Below are 22,684 nucleotides of genomic sequence, written 5' to 3' on the forward strand. Positions count from 1 at the left end.
GTTGTCAGCCTTCACTGTCCCCGGCCTAGGCTCTTTCCGTGGAGATGGGGTTTGGTGTACGCCATGGTTTCTGTAAATATTTTATTCTTCCCTGTTAGAATCATTTAGGTTGGAAAAGACCTTCAAGATCATTGAGTCCAACCATCATCCATGCCCACTAACCCATGTTGTGGAGTACCTTGTCTAAACCACTTTTTTACCTTCAGGGATGGTGACTCAACCACTTCGCAGGGCAGCCTATTCCAATATCTGACAACCCTGTCAGTAAAGAAATTTTTCCTAGTATCTAGTGTAAACCTCCCCTGCAGCAACTTGAGGCCATTTTCTCTCGTCCCATCTGCGGCCACCTGACAGAAGAGACCAGCACCCACCTCACTACACCCCTCCCTTCAGGTAGTTGTACAGAGCGATAAGGTCTCCCCTCAGCCTCCTCTAAACAGCCCCAGCTCCCTCAGCTGCTCCTCACAAGACTTGTGCTCCAGGCCCCTCACCAACTCGGTTGCCCTTCTCTGGACACGTTCCAGCACCTCCATGTCTTTCTTGTAGTGAGGGGCCCAAAACTAAATGCAGTACTCGAGGTGCGGCCTCATCAGTGCCGAGTACAGGGGAACAACCACCTCCCTGCTTCTGCCGGCCACACTATGTCTGATACAGGCCAGCACGCCGTTGGCCTCCTTGGCCACCTGGGCACACTGCTGGCTCATATTCAGACGGCTTCAACCAGCATCCCCAGGTCTTTCTCTGCCGGGCAGCTTTCCAGCCACTCTTCCCCAAGCCCGTAGCGCTGCATGGGGTCGCTGTGACTGAAGCGCAGGACCCGGCCCTCGGCCTTGTTGAACTTCATACCATTGGCCTTGGCCCATCGACCTAGCCTGCCCAGATCCCTACCCTCAAGCAGATCGACCCTGCCTCCCAACTGGGTGTCATCTGCAAACTTGCTGAGGGTGCACTCGATCCCCTCGTCCAAATCGTTGATGAAGATATTAAACAGAACTGGCAACAATACTGAGCCCTGGGGAATACCACTTGTGACCAGCCCCCAGCTGGATTTCACCCCAGTCACCACAACCCATTGTGCTCGTCCATCCGGCCAGTTTTTCACCCAGTGAAGAGTACACTTGTCCAAGCCATGAGACGCCAGCTTCTCAAGGAGTGTGCCGTGAGAGACAGTGTCAACGGCCTTGCTGAAGTCAAGGTAGGTAACATCCACAGCCTTTCCCTCATCCACTAGGAGGGTCACCTGCTCAAAGAAGGAGATCAGGTTGGTCAAGCAGGACCTGTCTTTCGTAAAGCCATGCTGACCAGGCCCGATCCCCTGCTTGTCCTGGACTTGCCATGTGAGTGCTCTCAAGACAAACCGTTTGTTGTGGTTTAATCCCAGGCAGCAACTAAGCATCATGCAGCCGCTCACTCACTCCCCCCCCCCATCCAGTGGGATGGGGGAGAAAATCGGGAAAAAGAAGTAAAACTCGTGGGTTGAGATAAGAACGGTTTAATAGAACAGAAAAGAAGAAACTAATAATGATAAAGATAACACTAATAAAATGACAACAGTAGTAATAAAAGGATTGGAATGTAGAAATGATGCACAGGGCAATTGCTCACCACCTGCCAACCAACACCCTGCCAGTCCCCGAGCGGCGATTCCCTGCCCCCCCACTTCCCAGTTCCTATACAGGATGGGACATCACATGGTATGGAATACACCGTTGGCCAATTTGGGCCAGGTGCCCTGGTTGTGTCCTGTGCCAGCTCCTTGTGCCCTGGCTGGCCATGAGAAGCTGAAAAATCCTTGACTATAGTCTAAACAATACTGAGCAACAACTGAAAACAACAGTGTTATCAACTTTCTTCGCATACTGAACTCAAAACATAGCACCGTACCAGCTATTAGGAAGACAGTTAACTATCCCAGCTGAAACCAGGACACCATTCCATAATCTTCCCCAGTGCTGGGGTCAGGCTGACAGGCCCATAGTTCCCCAGATCCTCCCTCCGACCTTTTTTATAAATGCGAGTCACATTAGCAAGCCTCCAAGTCCTTTGGGACCTCCCCTGACGACCAGGATCGCTGATAGATGATAGAGTGGCTAGGCAAGGACCTCTGCCAGTTCCCTAAGTATTCTTGGATGGATCCCATCAGGTCCCATAGATTTGTGAGTATCCAGATGGTGTTGTAGGTCATTAACCATTTCCTCCTGGATGAAGGGGGGTATGTTCTGCTCTTCATCCTTACCTTCCAGCTCAAGGGCTGGAGTACCCCGAGCATAACTGGACTCACTATTAAAGACTGAGGCAGCAGCGGCATTAAGTACCTCGGCCTTTTCCTCATCTCTGGTTGCTACATTCCCTTCTGTATCCATTAAAGGATAGATATTCTCCTTGGGATTCTTTTTACTGTTAACATATTTGTAAAAACATTTTTTGTTGTCCCTTACAATAGTGGCCAGACTTAGTTCTAGCTGAGCTTTTGCCTTTCTAATTTTCTTTCTGTATGATCTAACAAGATCCCTGTACCCCTCCCAAGTTGCCCGCCCTTTCCTCCAGAGATGATAAGCTCTCCTTTATTTCTTGACACCTAGCAAGAGCTTCCCGTTTGGCCAGGCTGGTCATTTTCCTTGGCGGTTCGACTTGCGGCTCATGGGAATAGCCTGGTCCTGAGCCACTAAGATTTCCTTCTTATGTTCATCCCTCCTGGACCCCTTTACCCTTCAGGACCGTCTCCCAAGGGACTCTCTCAACCAGTACCTCGAAGAGGCCAAAGTTTGCCCTCCAGAAGTCCATCGTGGTGGTTTTGATGACCACCTTCCTTGCCTCACCAAGAATTGAAAATTCTATCATTTCACGGTCCCCAAGTCCAACACAGCCCCCGACCATCACACCTCCCACCAGTCCTTCCCTGTTTATAAACAACAGATCTAGCAAGGCTCCTCCCCTGGTCGGCTCACCCACCAGCCGTGTCAGGAAGTTATCTTCCACACACTCCAGGAACCTCCTAGATTGTTTACTCACTGCTGTATTCTATTTCCAGCAGATGTCTGGAAAGTTAAAGTCCCCCACGAGGACAAGGGCACACAATTCTGAGACTCCTGCCAGCCGCTTGTAGAACAATTCATCTGTCTCTTCAAGCTGGTTGGGTGGTCTGTAACAGACTCCCAGCACAATATCTGTCTTATTGGCTTTCCCTCTCATCCTCACCCATAAGCACTCTACCTTGTCATCAGAATCGTGTAGCTCTGTACAGTCAAAACATTCCCTAACACAGAGAGCCACCCCACCACCTCTTCTACCTTGTCTATCCCTTCTGAAGAGACCATTGCAGCACTCCAGTCATGGGAGTCATCCCACCATGTTTCTGTGATAGCGACTAAGCCATATCTGTCCTGCTGCACAATGGCTTCCAGCTCCTCCTGTTTATTGCTCATTCTGCATGCACTGGCATAGATGCATTTGAGCTGGGTTATAGAATCCACCCCTAACATCAGCACGCTGCCCCCAGGCTCATCTCTGGTGCACCTAGTTTTATCCCTTACCCCCTTTGAACCTAGTTTAAAGCCCTCTCTATGAGCCCGGCCATCTCATGAGCGAGGATTCTTTTACCCCTTTGAGATAGCTGGAAACTATCTGTTGCTAGCAAGCGCAATGCCATGTAAACCTCCCCACAATCAAAAAAACCAAAATTCCACGGATGGCACCAGCCTCCAAGCCACATATTAACCAGGTGTGTTTTCCTGTTCCTTTCAGTGTATTTCCCTGCCACTGAAGGGATTGAGGAAAACACTACCTGTGTTCCCAATCCTTCCACTAATCGTCCCAGTGCCCAGAAGTCCCTTTTGATTGCTTTTGGATTTCTCCCTGCAATCTCATCACCACGAACCTGCACAACCAGCAATGGGTAATAATCAGAGGTCCAAACCAGACCAGGGAGTTTCCTGCTAATGTCTTTTACCCGGGCCCCAGGGAGGCAGCAGACTTCCCTGTGGGGTGGGTCAGGTCTGCATATTGGGCCCTCTATCCCCCTCAGAAGGGAGTTGCCTTTGACAATTACCTTCCTTTTTCTTTTTTCAGAGGATGTGAGAATGCGTGAGGCCGCCCAACTGAGCCTAGGCACCTCCCTAGATAGGACTTCATCTACACCCCGATCTTCACTGGCCTGGTCCTCAAGTTCCAGAGCCCCACACCTGTTGTGCAGGGGCAACTGGAAGGTGAGGGAGACCAGGAGCGGACTTGCCCGCCTCCCCGAGCAGGGACCTGTATCCATTCCCCTCCATCTCTTAGGTCCCCTCCTGTCTGGTGGCAGGAGGGCAGGGGAACCTCCGCTTCTTGCAGACCCTCCATCTGCTGCCTCTGCCTCAGGAATGGCGGGGTGTGGGCCCACCAGTCTATCTCCCTCTCACACTCCCTGACACTCCTCAACCTTTCCACTTCCTCCTTCAGCTCTGCCACCAGGCTGAGCAGATCATCCACCCAGTCACAACTCACACAAGAGCTGTCCCCGCTGCCCTCCACCATCAGTGACAGACTCAGGCACTCCCTGCAGCCAGAGACATGGACAGCTGCCTGTTGACACGGGACCGCTGTCTGCGCTGCCACATTTTTCCTAAAAACAGCTTTTACCCGAGCGGCAACCATACCTGGGTCTCCCTCCAGGCCGATGCCCACCGCTCAAGTAGCCTTCTCGAGCCTGGAGGAGGAAGACGGGGGCTGCGCCCCGCCTGCACCAACTGCCGCACAAACTGCCACGGCCTGGTCGCCCCCGGCAACGCCCGCGCCGCCACAGCCTCTCTCAGGAGAGCCGCCGGCTCTGCACAATCCCTCCACTCTTCCCCGGGGCTCCTGGGCCTCGGGAACCTCCCGGCCCGCCTCAGTCTAGCGCTTAGCCGCCGACTTACCGTTGCCTCTGCTGGCCTCGCCGCTATACGGGGGGTCGACTGAGAAGTTCCAGACAACAGATGTGTTTCTACTGATTTCTGGCATCAAAAGGCTTTGGACGGTATCACTTGCACAAAGAAAACTCCCTCTACCTTCTCCAGATGCTCCAGAATCCGCTACTGCTGCAGCTGCAACAACCCACGTCTATGGCAAATCTCTTTGACAGCTCTTGTTTACCCAGGCACAGTTGCAGTCCATCGCTCCTCTTCTTCCAGCTGAAAAAACAGCCCGCTGGCTCGGCCACACCGTCACTGCCAACGTGAGAGCTGGGAACATACATCCAACTACCACTGTTAAACCCCCTGTCCAGGGAGACGGCTGACACAGACACGTTACAGGCACAGTCACCCTCCCCTACAGCACTTCCAGCTATGACCCCTGCCTGTCAGCCATGGCCCATCACACACAACGCTCTGATTGCAGATGTCACCAAAGACTCACTGTCCCCAGATGAGTACCTGGCTTGCCACGGCTCATTTTTTGTTTGTTTGTTCTAGATATGGCACACCAGGTGAACCACAGATCCAAAGTTCCACACAATGCAAGTCTTTGCTCTTCTTCCAGGCAACAGAGAGTGCTTCAACATACTGCATTCAGTAACGAAGCTCTCTCCATCTTGCTCAGTGCCAACAGGCATGACTGCAGCACACGCAGCTGTAGCGGTACCTGCACGTCCCAAATCCTCAACAAATTTTTAGACAGCACCAATTTTTAATGTAGTGGCTTTCCCTTAATGTATAACCCCTTCCTTCTCGTATTTTTAGCGGGCGGCTCTCCTCTATTGCTCACTCTGTCCACCAGCTTTTCCTCCTCCGTGTTCAAATGGGCATCGGGAATCAATTACAAACCAAGGGGACTGCTAAAGGTGCTACATCTACTCTTGGGCGACACAGGCATACTTAAATAAGACACGCTCATTCTTTTTCCATTTCTGGAGTCAATGCTGGGGCCTGGCAGCAATTTAATACAACGATTCAGCTTCCTCACTAACGCATTTTAGTAAATCTCAGAAAGAGTCAATTTGCAGCCATTTGGAAGGGTACCATTTTTAGATGAAAAGCGACAGCAAGAGAAAATTATCTCTAGACTACCTTTCACCCTGAGACAACCGGCCACCCAGCAACAAATTCAGCCTATCTGTTCAGCGCAATCAGTTGAATCACTGATCACTCCTGCGCTCGCTGTTTCAACAGCACTCTGTCCCCACCAAGAGCACAAGCATGTCACTTAGCACAGGCTGCTGTTTATCCTCGCCAGCAGGTGGTAAATAATACCACCACTCAGGTAGTTCAGAACTCGGAAAGACCCATCCGGCGTGCCGCCCCACTCCCCACAAGACTCGAAGGGCCCTGCGCAAGAAGCACCAGGACGTTCCTCTCACACAGGGCCGAAGCCGCGGCAGCCCAGCGGTACTCACGTTCTGCAGGTAGCGGAAGATGAGGTTCTGGAGCGAGTATTAAGGACGCCCCACAGACAGAGCACACACCCGCACCTTTCCTGTGCCAGGGTTCGGTAAAAACGCTGTTAACTGCTGTCATGGGGAACAGCTCAACTACCGGTGAAGGCAAAGGAGAACAGGCTACATTTAATATAGGACCTTCAGGACAATACGGGCACAACAGGGAAAAATAAAATATTTACAGAAACCATGGCATACACCAAACACCGTGTACATGGACAGAGCCTAGGCTGGGGACAGTGAAGGCTGACGACAGAGCAGGAGGAGGGAAGAGCGAGGGGGAAGCCTTCCTCGCCGGGCTCTTGCGCGCTCTTCCTCTCTCCCAAAGTCCACAACTGACCGACCCATGCTGGCAGAAGGTTCAGAGGGAGAAAGTCCTTCGGCAGGATAAAGCGTCAGCAGCTTGGGGCTGGGTGACCCTTCTGGAGCCGGAACAGCAGTTTGCTCAGTTTTCGTTTCAGACCTTTCCTCTAGGAACAAAGACAGCACAGTGGACTATCAAAGCACGCAAGTGTTTTCTTCCAAAGAGAAAGTATTGACAATCCACTCCGACAACCGATTTTTCCTCTGCCAGCAGCAAGTGCCTGAGGGCTGCCCCACCTTCACAAATCCTCGTAGGAAGAGACTCAAGTTCTTCAAAACTTTAAGAAAATTATTCAAAAGGTAGCTGCTAGGGAAAACGATCCCTGGTGGCAGGGTACACAATAGACCCCAGTCTCAGCTGTCTTCTGCAGGGTCACAAATTCACACTACATGTCTGACCAGCAGGGAATCTTAAGACAACTGCGTGCAGGTACTCCCAATGTCTACCAGTTCACCTGTGCTTTAAGACTCCTTGCAAAGCCTCAGCTAGAAAAAGAATCACCTCTGGGTATCCAACAAAAGAATCAGTTTCCATTTATTTCTTTCTTTATTTTCAGCCATCAATCAGTTCACCAATTTCCATGAAGAAGTCATCCTCATCATTATCTGGGTACACGTCAATTATCTCTTCCAGTTTGCCTCCTGAGATCTCCCAAAGAAACTTCTGAAAGTTGTCTTCTACAGAGAAGGGGGCTTCCCAGGCCCCTGTGGAGCTCAACCGGCGTTTCTTTACAGCTACTCCTGAGGACGCTGAGGTTGAGCTTGAGACCTCTGACGGTGCCACAGAGTCTGCCGGGCTTCCAGTATGCAGTTCAGGACTGGGAAGAACAAGAAAGAGAGCAAATCAGTGTATGACATTCCTTAAGCAGAGAGATGTTTTCTGCAAACCAGCTCTTAAAATGGTAGTTAATCCCTCCTACCCCTCAGCCTTACGCAGGGATTGTTATTCAATTAACCTGGGGCTGCTTCTAGAGTCCAACGTATCAGCAGGTACATTTTGCAGTTTGGGGATTTATCCGCGAAGACACAGCATCTGGGGTCTGGCAAAGAAGGTTCCATTTTTGTCGCCAGAGACACTTTGCCACCTTTACTAATTTGACTGCAAAAGGGTGACCAAGTCAACCTCCGCAGGCGTTCAGAAAACCCAAGAAGCCACTGAAAAGCTGTACCAACTTGCAGCATTTTCAGACAAGGATCTAGATAAGCAGTCCAGCCAACTCCTAGAAACTTATTATTTCAGATGAGTTTTTCCTCTGCTGGATTTTAGCATGAATTATCTCAAAACTCTAATTTTTCCACGTGTGAAGTAAACCCAACCTTAGTTTCACGCGAAAGGCACACGGATCAAGCAATAGAACAAGTTGTGGTTGTTACCTGGTTTGGGGTTTTTCTCTCCCGCCTATGGAGAGGAGGCTGTCCTCCGTCAAAGCCGGAACAAGGGCCTAGGAAGAAGCAAGATGGTTTTTATGATACACAGGTCAAAGACTGCTTTGCAGATTCTTCCTCCGCTGCTTCTCCTCTGGCAGTGCTGAGCCTTAACCAAAATACAGAGCCAGGGCACACCTGAAGAAAAGTTAGCATTCCCTTAACGTTTACTAACGACCTTGGGTCTTCTTAAAGAACGCAGCAATTAAGGGACATAGCAGAGCATTATGTAAACACTGCCATTCACCTCGTAAAGAGCAGAAAGGTACTACGAGCGTCCTGTCGACCACTTTTGGATTTAAAAGGGAACGGAGACCCGTAGAACATTTCAGTCTTCCATCTTTTCTCCAAGAGGAGGCTACAACTTGGGCATAAATTTTACTAGGGACCCACTACTGCCTCAGCCGCTCTCCTTACCACAGCCGCTTTTTTAGCTGAAGGCTCCTTCCCGTCGCCACCAGTGGCACTCAGTGGCTTCACAGCCGCCACGGCAGACGGATGACTCTCGGCTGCCTTACGTTTCAGTGGCTGCTTTCTGGGGAAGGTGGCTTTCCCATCCAAAGGCTTCAGGCACACCTTCGGTTTGGCTAGAGTAAAAGGAAGAGAGAACTGATACAGTCTTGCTCTGCCTCAGGAAAAAAAAAACAACAAACAGGTTCTCTTAACAGCACCACAACCCTTCTAGTTAATTGTATTTAGCCAGCACAAGTACACTGCCATTTCCCAGATTCTCAGCAGTATTTTCCACACCGTAAACTCTGTTTACCAACAAGCTATAAGAAGGTGCAAAGAAATTACAAAAAGGAGCCAGAGTTACAACGTGAAAATTGTCACCCTCTGCCTTTCTTTCAAAGCATGACCTAAAGTAACTCTTTAACATACAGTCAACACTTACTTTCAGCTTTCCATTCCAGAAGTTGGGCTGCCCCTTTCCCTGGTGATACGGCAGCACCCTCTCCGGGGCTTTCAACCCCATCTCCTGGAGATTTCACCAATATCCTCTTTGGAAGCTGATAAGCTGACCCTGAAACCACACTGGATTCAGGACTCCCTGATGCTGGAGTTCTATCCTTGATTGCCTGTTCAGTAGGAGACAGCACAGCAGCTGCTTCCTTCTGAAGCTTCTCTTCTTGGCGTTGCTTCAGTTGCCGCTTCTCCCACATTATCTCTTCAAGGCTCTTCACTTGAACTTTAGAATTAGTTGCACTCTGATCAGAGGGCTACAGGGAAACAATAGAAGAGGACTAAGAGGACAAAAATCTATGGAGATTTCATTAAGAAAATCTCAGTAGCAATCCCTCTGAAACAGCTCCATGTGGAACAGAGCATGTTAATACTATTCAGACCTGACATTTTTCCCCATAAAACGTTCCCTGTGACAAGATCCATGCTTTGCTATGGAAATAGTTTCAAAAGCCTACACTTCCCAACACAGCAAGCTTCTTCAATAGAGCAGAAGACTCTAGCTGTAATCTATTACATTCTTTTTCAGCAACAGGAAGCCATACAAGCTCCCCCAAGACAGCATTCCCTGACAGACTCATTTCCTCTAATACAAACCTCTAGCCTTTTCTATTAAAGTTCTTAGCCCAGGATTTTAAGATCTCCTTCTTCCAGTCTCACAGATAAAGTCACGGAGACGAAAAACATTAACCTTGCAGATTTTATCTGGTGCTAATAGGGTTTCTTATTCACTGTCAGGTATAATAAGATTAATTCAAAGCTTGGGGTTTAACACATTGTCTGGAAATCCTATTCAAAGGAGTGACAGGACTTGCGACAGCACTGCAGCGCTTACCAAATGCAGAAAGGTAGGAACACACTCAAACTGGGAGCATGCAGCCAGTTACAAACAAAACATAACAAAATGTATCCAAAACTGTATGAATAGATAGATGTATGTCTTCACAAAGGACTCACCTCTGCAGGTGCAGAGACAGCTTTGGGAAAAGGCTTGCTCAATTCCACTGTCATCTTTTCTTCTCTTCCAGGTGCTTCAAAACAAGCAAAAAAAAAAAAAAAAAGATCATCATTTTGTCAACAGCAGAAATAAAGAATCCTGGCTACCTCTGTTTCCTTGTTCTGTTTATTTCCTCACGTCTAATAATGGGACAGAGGGAAAGGCTACAGTAAGCAATCCCTGCACCGTTTGAGCTCTCCTTCCCTCAGTCGCACTATTCTCTTTTTAGGTGGCTTATATAATCTTAACGATAGCTTTAGTGCTCTGCCAATTTTGACAAAAACTGGCCCTCACATTAAGAAGTTGATACATGCTTTGCAAACATAGATACATCAATAACTGCATCAAACAACACATATGCCAAAGAGGAAGGTAAGCCTGGATTCAGCCCAGGGAAGATCCCATACCACAAGCGGATGGCAGAAAAAACAGAAGCAAGAAACTAGGCTACAAAGCTCCTCAGTGGAAGAATTTTCCAGTGGGAAATACAGAAAGCTATCACGTGATTCATGGAAAATAATATGGTTGCATATTCTGGCACTGCCTTGCCTTCTGACTTTGTAGCCTTAAACTCTTCTACCCTCTACGATATGCAGAGGGAAAAAGCAAAGCAAAACCTGAGGAAACTGAATTTGCTTGACAGGGGAAGTGCTTCACCAGGGCAGGTATCAAATCACCTTATTACCTATTAGCTTTGTGATCCGTAACATCCTCCTCCCTGTTGGGGCAGGTTCAGGTTGTGCCGGTGGAGCTGGCACTTTTCCTCCACTCTGCTGCGTCCGCAGAGCTTTCTCCCGCTTGATTTCTTCCAAGGTTTTAACACGCACTTCTCCTGCTGGCTTGGCTTTACCTGTAGGCTCTGCCGGGCGCACTTGGCTGGGCACAGACGGAGCAAGTATGCTCTGCTTCTTGGGTTCACTCTCAACTTTTGTCTCGGTAGGAAACTCTTCTGTTTTTTGCTTCTTTCGTTCCAATCGCTTGTGGTTTTTTTCAGCCAGGGAGCCTGAGAAAGTTTTGACACGAACTGCAGGGGAAGGTCTTGCCCCCAAGCTGCGATCTTCTGTTTTACAACGTCCTTCAGTCTGGGGTTTCACTTGAGGTTCTCCTCGTCTCTGGTGAGCTCTCTCAAGTCGAATTTCCTCCAATGTTTTCACATGAATCTCTCCTGCCGGCTTAGCAGCCTTCTCTGTCATCATCATCAAAAAAAAAAAAAAAAAAAAAAAGAAAAAAAAGAGAAGCACCAACATTTAAGGAGAGAAAAGCAATAGTTAAAGTCTCCAAAATCTGTCACAGTACTAAGGAAAACTAGGTTTGCGTGATCCCAAGAAGGCATCTTAGGACAGCACCATTCTGCACGGTATTCTCCTCCTTTAAGCCACTTGTATTTTGAAAACTAGCGCTATCTGGTGAGAGTGGCAACACAAAAAGCATTAGTCTATTTTATTTTGTTACTTTCTCAGACCGTTGTCTCTCTGTTCGCATCTCAAACTCCTGCTCCTGGCAGTGCTTCTGTCCTACTTGTGCGTAAGCATACTGCAGCTTCTGACGGTTCACAGCAGTTTTCAAGCGGAAACTTTGATGAGGCACGAGTGGACAACACACCCCCTCGCCCCCCCCCGCCCCCGAGGCAGATCTCTGACAGTGGCTAAACAGGACAGCTTCAGCACTCAAGCAAGAGGAATCAGGCAGGGTTTTTTAAATTCACTTTTAGGGCTGTATGAAAGCTCATGGAAAGACAAAAGGGGAAAGCATACTTAATACCCAGTTCGTACCTGTCTCTGTACTGGTCTGTTCAGAGGGCAGTCCTAGCCTCTCCTTCAGAGACCTGGGGACTTGAACTACAAGAGAGAACAGAAAAAGTTCGGCAGGCTGCATAAATCTCCATTTGGTGTTCACATAAATCTCATTTTGCAATGAGAGCCATCACTTCACTGGGATTCAGAGCTACCTTGAGCCCTCAACCAACATGCACAAAGAACCACTAGAAGAAAGGACAAACAGCAAACCTAAACAGAAAACCTGTGCATCAAATCCAGATGTCTGCTTAGTAGCCATACCTCTCTTTGGTGCTTTGTCAGCACTCTCCAGAACCTCTATCTTCTTCCCCAGCCTGTCAGCAAGCTTGCGCTTTAACGGAAGGACACTTTTACCAGCTTCAGAAAGAGAGAAAACAAGCAATACTTTAAGAACGTTTCTCTGCAGGAGGGTTTTAGAACAGTCAGCCACAAACTTCCATGCTTCCGGGGATCTTTTCTTAGATTTGCCTTTCAGCTGCTAACCAAATTTGCCACTTCTGCCTGCCGTCAATACACATCTCTGCCAAAATGTATTTTCCTCCGGCACGCAGCAAAAATACCCTTCAACATAGTCACGTTTAGATGAGGGCACCTGAACAACGCCTCACAGAAAGCTCTTACCTATGGAGGCTTTCCGTTTTCCCATCCTCTCGCTAAGATTCAGTTGAATCACAGGCTCCTCCCCTAAGACAAAGAATAATCTCTTCACTGCACAGAAACCAGTAGCCACTAAGAGCATTGTCCTTCTAGCCCACGTCCCAGCAAAAGGCACTCTTCTGGTAGCCAAACCACAGAAACGAGTGACTACGCGTAGTAGTAGTGCCACACGGTTTTTGCCTTTCAAAGGAATTTGTGCAGATCTGAACACCACCACTTATACACAGACTCATATCACGCTACTGTCCGCAAGAGCCACCGTCAGCCTGGTCAACGCTTCAAAAATTGGCTACTTGTATAATACCATCTTCTATAGGTCTGCCCTTGCATTACTGCCTGGTTTTCCCAGTTATCCCCTTATTTGCATACTGACACTCGTATTGACATTAGCCTCTCTCTCTGCTGCTACTGCACTTCACCCAACCGCTACTTCTGCCACGTCCTGTCGACACATTAGCTCATTCACAAATCTCACTCAACTTCAGGAACATGAGAGTCCAATTAAGCACACTGGAGGGTCTGTAAGGTGGTGTAATACATGATGAGCTACGGCTTAATGTCAGGCTGATAAAAACCCCCTCTGGATCTTTTACTGCAACACAACAAACTGAGCACCTACAAATGCCAAATATTTGCAATCAAGCCAGGGCCTGGAAGCCTAAAAGCATGGTTTCCATTAGAAAAGGCAGCACCAGCAGGCTAACGTGTCTGAATTATCTTAATTATTACTTAACCTTTTGGTTGAGGAGCCATGAAATGGAAACAATAGTAGTCACTACAAGTAGGGGATATTAACTCACCACCTTGGCTTTTTGTTTTTTCCTTTAGTTTCTCCAATTTGATTTCTTCAAGTGTTTTTATTCCAAAATTTAAATTGTCCTCTGGAAACAGAAAATCATTAATGAAGCTGAGGCCTAAAGGCACATGTTGAAGAGCACACATCCTCAAGCTTCTGACAGCTCAGAACCCTTCCAAAGTCTTCCAAATAAACCCTCTCAACACTCCTCACCAGTACTAAAAGCCATAGAACGGATGGGTATTTTGGTAAGCGATTGGCACCCTTCTTCACCCCTCCTCCCACCCTACAGAGTAAAACCTGCAGTTTTAAGCGTTTCAATCCATTTACACAATGTTAGATTCCTCTGTCACTACACATGGCTTCCCACAGTGTTTGAAAGGACACATTTGCAGGCATTTCAACTCCACGCTGTGGCTCTCTTTTGTTTTACAAAAGTCTACAAGGAGGAGTTGACCTGTCTGACCCAAGGGACACACGACAGTATTAGACAGGAATGAGCTCGTGGAAATAACTGACTCCATCCAGCTACCCGATGTTCTATTGTAGTTTTAGAACATATCACTTTGGAGATAATCGTCAAGTTCTCCTTCCAAGCCATCCTACTACAGCTGCTGGAATACCTTGCTTTGTATCAGCCCTGCGTTTCCCAGTGGAAATTATCCGCGATCCACTATGGGCTTGTGTTGCTGGTTGCTGGACAGGTGTTTTAGTTTCACCTCCTTCTTCAGAAAGCTGCTCTGAAAGTCCAAAATAAAACCTCTTCAGTTATGGAGCAGGGATTATACAAGGCGTTTCATGCTCATGTAGCTCGTACAACGACGTTTGAGTCCACGGTTCATATTCTGTTCGTATTCTTAACTACAAGCAACTGTGCGGGAGGTGTTTTTTAAACAGCTGCATTGACTTGACAGGCTCATATAAGTGAGAGCTATACCGGGGAAAAAAATATTTAAGACTCCAGACTCTCGTCCGTAGCTTTAAACACGACACAGTTCAGGCACTCTGTGAAGTTATACATTCACCTCCAGTAGAAATGCCTTCAGTAAGCAAAAAGTACCCATCTTCATCGTCATCTGCAGCACTGATTACAACTGGCTGGAGGATGTGTAGGACTTGGGACCTTTTCAGAGCTTTCCACTTTCATCACCCCCCTCAGCTGCGGAGTGGGACTTGACTGGACAGAAAGTGTGTTTTGCTGCAGTGACGCCTGAGCCATTTTCACATCACCTTCTGCAGGCTGAGGTGGACTTGGAAGCGTAGCTAGAGGAAGACGAGGACCATCTCTCATTTGGCCATGTAAAACTGTCACCCCAACCTTGCACTCACTGTCTAGATACGGTAGATAAGGTAGACAACCCACCTGGCTGCTGAATTCAGAGTTTCCTATTCCCCACCCCTACGAACACACTAGGAACAACGGCTTCCCTTCACACACTCATCTCACCACCCTACCCTCCAGAAAGGATGAAATGAAGGGAAAGCCACCTGAAGTGCAAAGATCACACAAAGCACAGAGAAGCTGAGCATGAAAGAAAAAATTAAATACCAGAATTACAGTCCGTTTAGCTGAGAGCCTGTGACTGCTCACTTCTCCCTACGCTCATCAGTGAGCAGTTACTTGATGCCTTCTACGGCATTGTACCCACTCCGAAGTAATATTCAGAATTAATTCTTTCATGCTTAAAGGAAAAGGACCCAAGAAACTCACTTTTGCTTGGCGGGAAGAAGCGCCCATCAACATAGCATCCTTTCGTGTGACGGAATGCGCAGTTGGATTTCTCACAGCCAGCTGATTGATCCTCCCAGTAGCAAGGAATCTCACTGCGCTTTTTCTGAAGACAGAAAGAAAAGCTCGTGGTAACACTCGCCTTAGGCTTGCTAAGAGACATAGTTACACGTCATGCCAGAGACAGGGCTATCGCAGTGCAGTGCGGAAACATCATTCCCAAGGGCAGTCTATCACTGAAAGCATTTCAGGGCAGATCGACAAAACTTGCGTAAGCTGTAACTACTACATATTATCTAGCTTTCCTGTCGTTCCGCTGGAGAAGTCGCGGGCTCGCACACATCAGTTCAGGGTGGGTTAAACTAAGACAATGTGCAAAATACTGGGATTATTCAGAGGGGGAAAATGCCTTGAATTGCCTAGCTTGAATCTATCTCAAGTTCTCTTTCAGAGCCTTATTTCCTTCCCATCTTCTCCCTCCCCGCCCTGTGCTACCCCAAGACGTCAGAACAACGCCAGCACCTAATACAAAAATGTCTTGCTGAGGTATACCTCAGAAATTGATTTTTCTTCCCCCAACTTCCTCCCACCCCCCTCCAAGTAACAGAAACCAGTATCATTTGAAAGCAAGTAAATCTAGCACGTACAAGCACATTCAGTCTGCCGACAGCAAGGAAAAATGCTTTCAGGGATTTAGTTGGAGAACACATCTTTAGGCAAACACTCACATCGACTTCCATGTGTCTCAATCTGCAGGTAGGCTTGAAACAGCGACCCTCCTGCCACCGCCTGCACACTCTCTCACTTCCCAGAGCAGCCGCACAGTGGCGGAAGGAACAGCTGTCTCCCTGTAACCAAAAGGAAACCCACAAAGAGGAAATTAAAAGAGTACAGCCTCAAAAATTATCCATGCTAGTAGAACTGGAAGCAGAATCTAACTGCTTCTTAAGTTAACAGACATCTGGATGTCTCCGCCCCCTCCTCTCCTAAAAACTCAACAAGAAACCCCAAAGCAAAAGCAGCCCAAACATACCTTGTCACAGGTGGAATAGAAATAGAAGTAGCAGTCGTCCCCTTGCTTGGACATAATCGACACCGTCTGAGAACGAGCTCAGGTTCGAAGGGTTCGCTCTCAGCAGGGACTTCCTCCAGTCCTCGTAAGAGCTGCCTTCGCTCTTTCTTGGACGGAAAGTCTCCTGATGGCTCGATCAGTCAAATCGTCTTTTTCAAAGTAACCCTAAAGAAAGGTATCAGTAAGTGAAAAAGGAGAAACAGTCCTACTCCCCGGTCTAACCTTTTTTGTTGTACCCCAGCTAACGCACGAGAGGAGTATTATTGCCCCTACCTGTGGGTACTTGCTGGTTATAAAGCACAAAGTATTTCACTTGGGCAGTCTCTCTTGCTGCTCTGCTTTGTGCCTTTAATCGCTTACAAAAATATTAAAGATGCTTAACGCCCCCCCTGTTGATTAGGACAGCCAGATCACAAGGAAGGCAGAGCCCCAGGAACTACGTGTTCTCATCCCCCTTGTCAATCCGTCAGCCTTACCCCAGACGCAGACAGCTGCTGATGATTTACCTGCTGGTCACCGCACTCCACTAGCCTGACAGCGCCCTCGGTGTCACAAGTTACACAGAGAATGCTGCACTATGATGCGTATGCAAACCACCCATCATGTCGTCTGAAGCACAGGACAAGCTCTTGCTAACACATCTCATTCTCTGGATGAGAATCTGAAGCCAAGTTGTCCACAGCTGAAGCAGAATAGCCAGAATTTCCACTCCTTACAGTTGTTTTAGTCAACTCTACCTGTTAAATACTGTCTAAACTTGGACTGGGGGCATGTGCCGAGCCTGGTGGTTACAACACTCAAGACCTTCTCTGAGCAACAACCGCAAGGTTGCCAGGCATGAAAGCAAAGCTTAAAGCAGACAACTATCTCAGCCTCCTCTCCCCTGAGTCGGGGTCAGCTTTCTTCGTGATCTGAGAGTCACAGCCCTCACTTACCACAGCCACAGGGCACAGCCGCCCCTTGCTGGCTGGACCACCTCTACTTGAAGATGTGCCACTTCAGGGACCTGAATTAGGACATCCTATCTTAAAATGAGAGGCAAACCAATCTGTTCAAGCCTATCTGTTCAAGTCTATCTGTTCTGCATGATCAGCTGAATCACTGATCATTCCTGTGCTTGCTGTTTCAACAGCACTCTGTCCCCTCCAAGAGCCCACACGTCACTTAGCAGAGGCTGCTATTTATCCTCGCCAGCAGACTGCAAATATCAAATACCGCCACTCAGATGGTTACCTGCTTTGACTCAGAGATGACACAGCAAGTGTCAGAATTGTTCAGGGCCACCCGTGTTAGACGTAGCTGGCAGGAATTTGACTGGACCCCTCCAGCCACCCGGGCTGCAGAAAAAGTGCAGCGCAGCCCATCCGTTGTTACACACATTTGAAAGAAAAAGATTCGTCTCAGGCAGAGGCAAATTCGTTCTCCTTCACGTTCAACAAAACCACCAGCTCAAGAAACAGCAGGAACCGAGACCTAGCCCGTATCCACTCACTGTACTCCAAACTCAACCCTCTTCACACCTTTCATGCTTTAAAGCCTTGCTACGGGGAAGGCTCACGCAGCCAGGTTTCAGGCATCGCTCGGCTTACACAGACATACTGACATACCCAGCTGTTTCCTTGATTTTGGTTTAGAGTGAATTTCCTCTGCATCGTCCGGCACCAAGTTCACACATTCATCAAAGCCCCAAAAATCAGCAACAAAAGCCGCCGCTGAGCTACGTGCCCTGCTCTAAACTTCAGCAACAACGACACAAACTATCGTGAGCTGTGCTGACGTGGGCTGGACAATTAAGACTATTAATTGGAGAGGCACTCCCCACCCTAGTTTTTCCTGACAGGAAGAAACAGTTTTATAAATTTGAAGAACAACCCACAAAACACCCAATCCAAAGAGATCCTGATACTCACAATGATGCAGCCTTCTATCCGCATGTTCACTTGCTCATAAAGCCACACCTGGATCCTAGACCTCTGCAAAACAATGGAGGGGGAGAACAAAATGGGAACATAAACACTCCACACAATTTTGTCCTCTCCTGTGCATTAAGAACTCCTTGCTGCCGATACCTTTGTAACACTCGAGGCAGTAACTCTTACACATGGTTTCAGTTATGTCCTCAGTAATTTTTAAGGTGGTAGACTATTTTGGAAATCCTCTCTGCCTTCACTGGCAAACACGCAACAGCACAGGTTTTAAGACTGTCACGGAAAACATCCCTGCACACCTGACTGCAAGAGCAAAGGCCTCTTACAAAGGTAACTCCTTAAGGTGAGAAGGGAAAACGCCCAACTCGGAACTAGCTGTTCTTCTCACGGATCGCAACGACAGCAAGTTCTTCAGTTCAAGCGAGACCGGCTCCAAAATCCCCATCCTGAATTCGGAAAGACCCATCCGGCGTGCCGCCCCGCTCCCCACACGGCTCGAAGGGCCCTGCGCAAGAAGCACCGGGACGTTCCTCGCACACGGGGCCGAAGCCGCGGCAGCCCGGCGGTACTCACGTTCTGCAGGTAGCGGAAGATGAGGTTCTGGAGCGGAGCGTTAAGGACGCAGCACGGCAACGAGTCCTCGGCAACACGGCCCTTCGGCGCCTCCCGGCCGCACTCAGCAGCTCCTGCCCGCCTAGCCCAGGCCCCCGCCCCCGTCAGCCCGCCGCCCGCCCCCCCCCCCCCGCCACAGGAAGGATACGATGGGCTGCACCATCACCTTCTGCACCTTCTGGCCCTGCCCGCGGTACGCCATGGCTATGGCTGCTGCTGCCGCCGCCGCCACCGGAAGCCACGAAGCAGGGCGGGAGCGCGCAAGGAGCCCTGGGATGCTGGCGGACCAGGCCGCTCGAGGCGGCTGGGAGGACCCGCGTCTCTACTGCTCCGCGGCGGTGTGGCGAGCAGCGGGGAGCCCCCCCGGGACCCTCTGTCGTCGTCCCCCCCCCGCCCCCAACCGTCCCCCCACAGACAGACCACGCACCTGCACCTTTCCTGCGCCAGGGTTTGGTAAAAACGCTGTTAACTGCTGTCATGGGGAACAGCTCAACTACCGGTGAAGGCGGAGGAGACCAGGCTACGTTTAATACAGGACCGTCAGGAGAATACAGGCATAACAGGGAAAAATAAAATATTTACAGAAACCATGGCATACACCAAACCTCGTCTCCACGGACAGAGCCTAGGCCGGGGACAGTGAAGGCTGACAACAGAGCAGGAGGAGGGAAGCAGCGAGGGGAAAGCCTTCCTCGCCGGGCTCTCGCGCGCTCTTCCTCTCTCCCAAAGTCCACGAGCGAGCGACCGACCCCTGCTGGCAGAAACTCCATGCTTGCTCCCAGCGGGAGAAAGTCCTTTGGCAGGATAAAGCATCGGCAGCCTGGGGCTGGGTGACCCTTCTGGAGCCGGAACAGCAGTTTGCTCAGTTTTGGTTTCAGACCTTTCCTCTAGGAACAAAGACAGCACAGTGGACTATCAAAGCACGCAAGTGTTTTCTTCCAAAGAGAAAGTATTGACAATCCACTCCGACAACCGATTTTTCCTCTGCCAGCAGCAAATGCCTGAGGGCCGCCCCACCTTCACAAATCCTCGTAGGAAGAGACTCAAGTTCTTCAAAACTTTAAGAAAATGATTCAAAAGGTAGCTGCTAGGGAAAACGATCCCTGGTGGCAGGGTACACAATAGACCCCAGTCTCAGCTGTCTTCTGCAGGGTCACAAATTCAGACCACACATCGAGACCCAAGGCAGACCTGTAACCTCCAATCTCACCTCCAGCATGGACTTCTAACCAGAGCTCAAGCCTCGGCAGTGGGGCAGTGGAAACCAAAGGGAGGATCCCTAGGGCATGCCCAAAAAGGAGAGCATGGTTGGTCCAGCAGCAGGACCAGCTTTGAAGATCGCTGGCCTGGGTACCCACTCCCCCCTTAGGTCGGAGTCGACGACGGTGCTGCGTGTCCGGCGGGAGGTCAGACAAAGCCGACTGTCTGAACATGAGTCTGAGCAGCCGCCGCTGCTGGGCAGAGGATGAGACAGCAGTTCGCGGGAGCGATTCATGGAACTGGGAGGCACTTCAACCAATTCTTCGTTTACCAATTTACTGCAGATTACAACAGGAATCCTGACTACCCACCCCACATCAACAAAAAGCACCAACCCACCCCCCACACCCCCCTAAAGCTTTGGAACAGTACAACAAAACAGGAGGGGGGTATTCTAGCTGTACTGTAGAGCTGTTGTTTTCAAACTGATACTGCAACATCCCTGATAATTCAAAGTAAGGCTGGATGCACTGACCCCAACCACCACCCAAGGCGGCAGCACATTTGGTCCAAAAGACTAATTATTCTGCTCCCTCCCACCCTGACATTTTCATTACATTACCATAAAAGATCAAAGTCAACATGATAACATACATAAATAAAATTCAAGAGTTAACATAGTAACTCCAGACTTGGGATATCAAATGTCGAAGAAATCAGAATACCAAAGCTTTGAAACGCACTGAATGCAAAGTTTTGCCAAGGGGGGAGGAATGAAGAAGCTATAAGTTTAAGCCTTCAGAGCATCACTATATCAGTAGATCAGTTCACAAACACCACAGATGGGCAAGTCTCTGTTCCAAAATAAACAAGCGCTTCGTCCTCTTCATGTGCAAGATAGGGAGGGTCACGGAATTGATGCACAGGACCTTGACTCTGACCAGCAGGGAAATTTAGGACAACCGAGTGCAGATACTGACAATGTCTACCAGTTCAAATGTGCTTTAAGACTCATTGCAAAGCCTCAGCTAGAAAAAGGTTCACCTCTGGGTATCCAACAAAATAATCAGTTTTAAATTTTTTTTTTTTTTTTTTTTTTTAAACCTTAAGACTATGCAGTTCAGCTGTCAATCATTTCAGAAAGTTCCATAAGGAGATCATCCTCATCCTTCCCTGGGTCCAGGTCAATTTCTGCTTCCAGTTTGCCTCCTGAGATTTCCCAAATAAGCTTCTCAAAGTCGTCTTCTACAGAGAAGGGGGCTTTCCCAGCTCCTGTGGAGCTCAACCGGCGTGTCTTTACTGCTACTTGTGAAGAAGCTGAGGTCGAGCTTGAGACCTCTGACGGTGCCACAGAGTCTGCCAGGCTTCCAGTATGCAGTTCAGGACTGGGAAGAACAAGAAAGAGAGCAAATCAGTGTATGACATTCCTTAAGCAGAGAGATGTTTTCTGCAAACCAGCTCTTAAAATGGTAGTTAATCCCTCCTACCCCTCAGCCTTACGCAGGGATTGTTATTCGATTAACCTGGGGCTGCTTCTGGAGTCCAATGTATCAGCAGGTACATTTTGCAGTTTGGGGATTTATCCGCGAAGACACAGCATCTGGGGTCTGGCAAAGAAGGTTCCATTTTTGTTGCCAGAGACACTTTGCCACCTTTACTAATTTGACTGCAAAAGGGTGACCAATTCAACCTCCGCAGGCATTCAGAAAACCCAAGAAGCCGCTGAAAAGCTGTACCAACTTGCAGCATTTTCAGACAAGGATCTAGATAAGCAGTCCAGCCAGCTCCTAGAAACTTATTATTTCAGACGAGTTTTTCCTCTGCTGGATTTTGGCATGAATTATCTCAAAACTCTCATTTTTCCACGTGTGAAGTAAACCCAACCTTAGTTTCACATGAAAGGCACACGGATCAAGCAATAAAACAAGTTGTGGTTGTTACCTGGTTTGGGTTTTTTCTCTCCCGCGTATGGAGAGGAGGCTGTCCTCCGTCAAAGCCGGAACAATGGCCTAGGAAGAAGCAAGATGGTTTTTATGATACACAGGTCAAAGACTGCTTTGCAGATTCTTCTTCCGCTGCTTCTCCTCTGGCACTGCTGAGCCTTAACCAAAATACAGAGCCAGGGCACACCTGAAGAAAAGTTAGCATTCCCTTAACGTTTACTAACGACCTTGGGTCTTTTTAAAGAACACAGCAATTAAGTGACATAGCAGAGCATTATGTAAACACTGCCATTCACCTCGTAAAGAGCAGAAAGGTACTACGAGCGTCCTGTCGACCACTTTTGGATTTAAAAGGGAACGGAGACCCGTAGAACATTTCAGTCTTCCATCTTTTCTCCAAGAGGAGGCTACAACTTGGGCATAAATTTTACTAGGGACCCACTACTGCCTCAGCCGCTCTCCTTACCACAGCTGCTTTTTTAGCTGAAGGCTCCTTTGTATCGCCACCAGTGGCACTCAGTGGCTTCACAGCCGCCACGGCAGACGGATGACTCTCGGCTGCCTTACGTTTCAGTGGCTGCTTTGTGGGAGAGGTGGCTTTCCCATCCAAAGGCTTCAGGCACACCTTCGGTTTGGCTAGAGTAAAAGGAAGAGAGAACTGATACAGTCTTGCTCTGCCTCAGGAAAAAAAAAAAACAACAAACAGGTTCTCTTAACAGCACCACAACCCTTCTAGTTAATTGTATTTAGCCAGCACAAGTACACTGCCATTTCCCAGATTCTCAGCAGTATTTTCCACACCGTAAACTCTG

At 48.7% G+C, this 22,684-nt stretch overlaps 2 protein-coding genes across 16 annotated transcripts in view; both read right to left on the minus strand.

The window, feature by feature from the left end:
• LOC126052340 (zinc finger CCCH domain-containing protein 11A-like) overlaps positions 1-18,949 on the minus strand; it is a 95,777-nt gene extending 76,828 nt beyond the window's left edge. Inside the window, exons 1-3 of the mRNA XM_049832889.1 lie at positions 18,878-18,949; positions 18,259-18,717; positions 18,100-18,162 (exon numbers count right to left, since the gene is read on the minus strand). The gene's annotated coding sequence lies outside the window, so the exon portion shown is untranslated. The remainder of the gene's footprint in view (positions 1-18,099; positions 18,163-18,258; positions 18,718-18,877) is intronic.
• The window catches only part of LOC126051932 (zinc finger CCCH domain-containing protein 11A-like), a 31,765-nt gene continuing 15,583 nt past the window's right edge, over positions 6,503-22,684 (minus strand). For 5 of the 15 annotated variants that reach the window (XM_049831853.1, XM_049831852.1, XM_049831858.1 and 2 more), the window contains 3 exons: positions 22,339-22,508; positions 21,871-21,938; positions 21,000-21,314 (listed from right to left, as the gene is read on the minus strand). In XM_049831853.1, coding sequence (XP_049687810.1) covers positions 21,050-21,314; positions 21,871-21,938; positions 22,339-22,508 — 503 coding nt within the window. In that variant the 3' untranslated portion in view covers positions 21,000-21,049. Of the gene's footprint in view, positions 7,573-8,128; positions 8,197-8,596; positions 8,767-9,074; positions 9,400-10,099; positions 10,174-10,824; positions 11,326-11,911; positions 11,978-12,196; positions 12,293-12,556; positions 12,620-20,999; positions 21,315-21,866; positions 21,939-22,338; positions 22,509-22,684 lie in introns of those variants that run through there. The other 10 variants (XM_049831861.1, XM_049831855.1, XM_049831857.1 and 7 more) reach the window with 9 other exon arrangements.

Source organism: Accipiter gentilis, chromosome 29 (genome assembly GCF_929443795.1).
Source record: "Accipiter gentilis chromosome 29, bAccGen1.1, whole genome shotgun sequence".
NCBI classification, from domain to species: domain Eukaryota; kingdom Metazoa; phylum Chordata; class Aves; order Accipitriformes; family Accipitridae; genus Astur; species Astur gentilis.